The 5,510-nt window shown below is 44.8% G+C and overlaps 1 protein-coding gene across 1 annotated transcript; it reads right to left on the bottom strand.

Moving 5' to 3' along the window:
• LOC109227810 (extensin-3-like) lies at positions 270 to 1,716 on the bottom strand. Its single transcript, XM_019393004.1, has 3 exons — positions 1,515 to 1,716; positions 1,150 to 1,428; positions 270 to 1,063 (listed from the first exon to the last, which is right to left on the bottom strand). Exons 1-3 carry the CDS (start codon positions 1,714 to 1,716, stop codon positions 270 to 272), a joined length of 1,275 nt encoding a protein of 424 aa, XP_019248549.1.

Genomic DNA, 5,510 nt, shown 5'->3' with positions numbered 1-5,510 from the left:
CGCCGTCAAAAGCACGTACACAAACATTGTTGGGTCTAATCCTTTCAGTCCCAATTTCCATTCTCTGTAAGGTCGAGAGAGGGCAGATGTCAACCCCAGATCCGCCATCAAACATAACTTTTTTCACGTAGTATCCTTCACACTTAACGGTCAAATGAAGAGGTTTGTTGTGGGCAGCCCCTTCTGGAGGCAAGTCATTTCGGCTGAATAAAATCCTGTTGACTTCGAAAAATCGTTCCGCCATTCTTTCCAATTGTTAACCCGTGGTTCTAGACCGCATTAAGCGTCTTTAACAGCGCTTTCTGATGCTCATTCGAGCTTATCAACAGGGACAAAAGTGAGACCTGAGAGGGGGACTTCCTGAGTTGATCAATTATAGCGTAGTCTGAGGTTTTCATCTTTTGAAAGAATTCCTCTGCCTCCTCAGCACGGACTGGCTTTATAACCGGAAAACGCTTCTGCTTGGTTTTGTTCAATTCTTCCAGGTTGAGGTACTTCCCAGACGGGTTCGTTTCATTCACTTCCCCCATGATTTCCTTTCCCTTGTACGTCACCACAGCTTTATTGTAGTTCCACGGGACGGCAGTGGGGTCCTTCATGGGATTCTGTGGTGCGCGGCTGATAACCACGGGCTCAGTCAGCCTGGGTGAAATTAGCGGCCCCCGCACCACATAAGTCCCCTTTGGTACGTACATCTTTAGTACCTTAAGCGTGACATTATTTTGCTCAAACCTTTTGGGAGGACTCAACACAAGTTGTTCCTTCCTAGGGGCTCTGGGACCATAGAGAATGGCATCTTTAGGAGGTACTGCCCATGTCTTGGCTTCCACAGCCTTTTCTATGCTTTGAGGAGTGGAGTTGCTCTTCTTCTCATTCATAGCTGGATTCGCTGCCGCTTTGGGTTTCTTTTCTACGTCGGCAATAGCAATGATAGCTTTCAAAGCTGGGTCAAACTCTTTGTCCTTAGAGATTATCCCAATAGCTGGCCCGTTGTTGTGAGCCGACAATGGGTTATTGGTTACATCGGGGACTTCCTCATCTCTCAATACTACCCGCTTTTGTTCTATCGATTCTCGACCGTCCTCTTAAGGGTTTAGCAGTCTTCAGTGTCGTGCCCTTCTGTCCCTAAAAGATAAGCACATCGGGTACCTGGTCGGTAGGAGGGTGACTCTGGGTTTAGCCTTTTTGGAGGTACGGGCTGTAACAAGCCCATTTGGACTAATTTTGGAAAGAGATTGGAATATGATTCACCAATGGGTGTGAAGTTAGTTTTTCTGGGTGGTTCACGGGGACGGGCATTATATGGGTAATTATTCTGTGGTGGACGTGGATTATATGGGGCTTGGTGAGGAGGGTTGTTTTTGGGAGGTGGAGCTCGATTCTGATTATAATGTTGTTGCGGCCGGGCATATGGCTGGGCGTTCATTACTGCAGAGGGATGAGGAGTCATAGCGTATGCCGCATCTTGGTGGGGTAGTAAAGTTGGAGGGTGCTGGAAGGGGAACCAAAGTAACCTCGGGGTTGATGAGGATTTCTCAAACTTGAAGCCATCATTGCTTCCTCTTCTTTCTTTTTGCGATTTGCTACACCCCCTGACCCGCTCTGGATATCTTGGGAAGTGGCTCTTATAGCTGATTGGCTCATGATGGGACCCGTTTTCAAGCCATTTTCCACCATTTCTCCAATCTTTATGGCCTCTGCAAACGGCTTACCCATGGCAGACATCATGTTTTGGAAATAATCGGCCTCTTAGGCTTGTAAGAAGACATTGACCATCTCAGTCTCATCCATTGGGGGTTTCACCCTGGCCACTTGTTCACGCCATTTGATAGCATACTCTCAAAAGTTTTCTGAAGATTTCTTTTTGAGATTGGAAAGAGAATTTCTATATGGAGCTATGTCCATATTGTACGGGAACTGTCTGACAAAGTCTCGGGCCAAGTCATCCCATATGTGCCAGTGGGAGATGTCCTGGTCCGTATACCATTCGGATGCGATTCCAGCTAAGCTCTCTCTAAAGTAAGCCATCAACAGTTCTTCCTTTCCGTCTGCCCCTCTTAATTGATTACAGTATCTTTTCAAATGGGCAATCGGGTCTCCATGCCCGTCATACTTTTCGAATTTTGGCATCTTAAAGCCGATGGGCAGATGAACATGAGGAAACATGCATAGGTTGGCGTAGGAAACACTCTTCTGGCCATTCAGGCCTTGCATGTTCTTGAGACTCTGTTTAATGCTTTTCATTTTTCGAGTTATCTCTTCTTACTCGGGGTTCTTTACAGTCTTCTCTTGTTCCATGAAAGACTCATACCGAGGGTGCTGTGGGTAAGAGTTTGGGGTGACATGAGCCGTGTCCAGTTGAAATTGTGGTACTTGGAAAGTAAAGGCTGACGACTCAAAACATGGCCTTGGCATTGTTGGCTGTGCAGTAGTTGAGGTTGGTGGTGCGGTGAATATGGTAGAAGATACTCCCGAAAATAGTGCCTGGGGGTGAACCTCAGATTGCGTTCCGGTGAGATGAATTGACATAGTAGGGTACCCGAACGGTGTGAACGGATTAGTTATAGGGACATTGAAGGTTCCACTCATTCTAGAAATTAGTTCGGGAAATCCAGGGATTGCACTTGGTGGTTCTCTACCGTTAGACCAGGCGTCCCACATTTCCAACATGCGGAGACGCAGTATTCTGTTTTCTTCAGCAGTTGCTGACTTTGAGGTTGGGATAACTGATGCTGGGCTATCCTCTGATGGGTTAATGATTGGTAGGTGACTCTCTGATGTCATTTCAACACTCCCTTTAGATCTCGTGAAATAAGGGTGCGAAGCCAGGTTACCACAAAACCAACCACCTAAAACAAAACCTGTTCTCAATAGCATACACAACAAACCGGTTAGTTTGAGACTACATGCTTTGCAATAGTTGCGTGTCTCATCGCGGCTTTTGTTACCTCCCGGATCTTTGAATCTTTTTCTTTTCTTTACGCTTTTTCATTATTTTCTCTCTTTTCTTTGCGCTCTCTCTTTTGCATTGTTTTCTCTCTCTTTTTCTTGTGCCCTCTTTTCATCATTTTCTCTCTTATTTGAGTTATATACAGCAATGACCGAATTCGATGGGGATTGCCTAGGTATCGCAATGCCGCGCGAATCAGATCATTACGTAGTTCAGGGGATAAATGCAAAATAAAAGAATGAAACATTTTTTTGGGTTTTCAAATTTTCATTAAATAAAAGTTCTGGTTCTGCTCCATTATAAAGACTCCGACATACAGACTTAAGAACTAAAAACCAAAACAGACTCAAAGTAGTCTAACAGACTCTAAAGAAACTGAAATACAGACTCGAAAAGAAAAAATCAGGAATACATAAGTGCCTCTAATACTACTCCAGGGGCCCGCGGGACATTAGTCTGTCTCGACATGGGCCTACGTGCAATATCTTCTTGGAGGCGATCCAGGTCGTCCATTCTCTGGCGAACAAAACAGCAGCGAAGAAAGTGGATCTAGTCATATCCTCGCACTCATGGCATTTCATGACAATATAATCAGCAATTCCTCTAATCCTTTCTCTAATGATGCCTTTCTCTTGGAGTAGGTGCCCAATTTGTTGAGATCTAGCTTCCAGAACTTGGGTGTCCGTGTGGCTTTGCTCCTGCAACAGTCGCATGTCCTCTTCCAGTCGAGACATCAATGAATAACAATGTTCTATTTCTGCCTTGAAGTTCTTTGTTTGTTGAGCCATTTCATTCTCAAGGGTAGTTAGCTTTTTCTTTAAACTGGCGACCTTTTTGTCATACTTTCCTTTTAATTGCTGAACAAACCCTGTCTGTCCTTCCGCGTTCTTTGCCAACTTTGCCCGGGCTCTTGCTAATTCATCTTCGGCCTTTTCCAAATCAGTCCCATACTCACATACTTTCCGCTTGATACCGTTTATGAGTTTTTCATCTGCTCTGCTTCTTCCTTGGTTTTCAGCAGCTATTTTCATTCTTTGGATCTGGGCTTGGAGGGCTTCATTTTCTCGGGCTAATTTCTTCTTCTCCCCTTCATCCGCAGCGGCCTGTAGACTATTATCAAATTTAAGGTCTCTAATTTTCCCCTCTAATTTGCTTATGGTAGTTTTGTATCTTTTCTCCTTAGCTAACCAGTTCCATTGCTCTTGCACTTTATCAGTGAACTGTTGCACATGGGGCCTTTTGGCAGGCCGTTCAGGCTCTTGATGGACTCGAACCCTTTTACCATACCAGACAGTGTAGCTAGGCTCTACCTCACCCTTGGACAAATCCCATACTTGAGTCTGTGGCTCCAGAAACCTACATTGATGCCAAATCTGGCGAACCTTTTCTTCCTGGAATATAGCTTTTGGACATAGTTCAATGACTTGTCGACTCAAATCTTCATCACGTGGGACAATTTGGTACCTGCCCAGCTGGCGTAGAACCCTGTGTGGAGCTTATGACTGAATACTCCAAAGACCCATTAATAAAAGAAAACACACTCCGGCCGACATATAAATGACTTCAGTGACCGGGAGCCAACCGAACGTCCACTCAATTTTGCTTGAAGTCAAGGAACCCAAATGTGCAAACCATTCCTCTGTACCTTCTGGAAACTCATGACCATTTATCCAGTTTTCATGTTCCTCAATGCAGTTGAGACCAGTCAGACCATATTTCATGTACCCCGGACGATGGCAAAGATGTTCTTCCATCCAGATTTGTAAAAGCAAGTTGCAACCTTCAAAAAACATTCCCCCAGCTCAACAAACAGTTAAAGCTCGATAAATTTCTGCTAGGATCATTGGTATGATAGTGCCATTGGGCTATTTGATCTTAACATCAGCCATTCCTGCAAGCCCCAACTCTATATGTCCGTCGCTCCTTGGGCAGATTAGGGTGCCTAAAAATGCCACTACAAAGGCCAATCCTCGGCATGCTTCCCATTTGCCTTTATTCCCTTGATGGCTTAAACCGGCATCCGGAGCCTCAAAACCGTGGGGGTCCCCATAACGGCGGTATAGGAAGTAGAATGTGCAGAATTCCTCAGCTAAATTTCCATCTTTGACTTCCCGGCTAATACATAGAAGGTCCAAAAACTTGTGAGGTGTTACAGCTCTTGGTGCTAATGGGTATCGACTCCTGAGATTCCCGTTAAGGCCAGCATGACCTGCTATCTCCTCAAGTGTAGGGGTTAGCTCAAAATCAGAGAAATGAACACATTGTGCGCCGGGTCCCAAAACGGTATCAAAGCTTCAATTATGTCCACCCTCAGTTTAATCTTTAAGAGACCGGTGAGCCCGCCTAAAGCCTTTATCGCAACACCTCTGCTGACCTCCCCTAGGTCATTCCACCACATATGGAGTCCTATCGGGATTTCCTCTACAACTTTGAAAGGTACATTTTCAATAGTGCTCATCCTGCACATTTATTTAATGTGATCGGTTAAAAAAAAACCCATGATTTATTTTGACCCAAAAAGAAGATTATTATTTTGCAAAATTTGCAACTCAAACATCTT

This window comes from Nicotiana attenuata, chromosome 6 (assembly GCF_001879085.1).
Source record: "Nicotiana attenuata strain UT chromosome 6, NIATTr2, whole genome shotgun sequence".
Taxonomy (NCBI): Eukaryota; Viridiplantae; Streptophyta; class Magnoliopsida; order Solanales; family Solanaceae; genus Nicotiana; species Nicotiana attenuata.
Note: the sequence above shows the minus strand (reverse complement) of the source record. Positions and strands in the feature narration are given on the sequence as shown.

What these genes read in the sequence shown, in the direction of transcription:
- LOC109227810 (XM_019393004.1), bottom strand. Translation starts at nt 1,716, where the DNA reads ATGGGTAAGCCGTTTGCAGAGGCCATAAAGATTGGAGAAATGGTGGAA. An exon ending in AAATCCTCATCAACCCCGAG is followed by an intron (nt 1,429 to 1,514) that starts GTTACTTTGGTT and finishes ATCCCTCTGCAG; the next exon opens with TAATGAACGCCCAGCCATAT. An exon ending in GTCACCCTCCTACCGACCAG is followed by an intron (nt 1,064 to 1,149) that starts GTACCCGATGTG and finishes GAGAATCGATAG; the next exon opens with AACAAAAGCGGGTAGTATTG.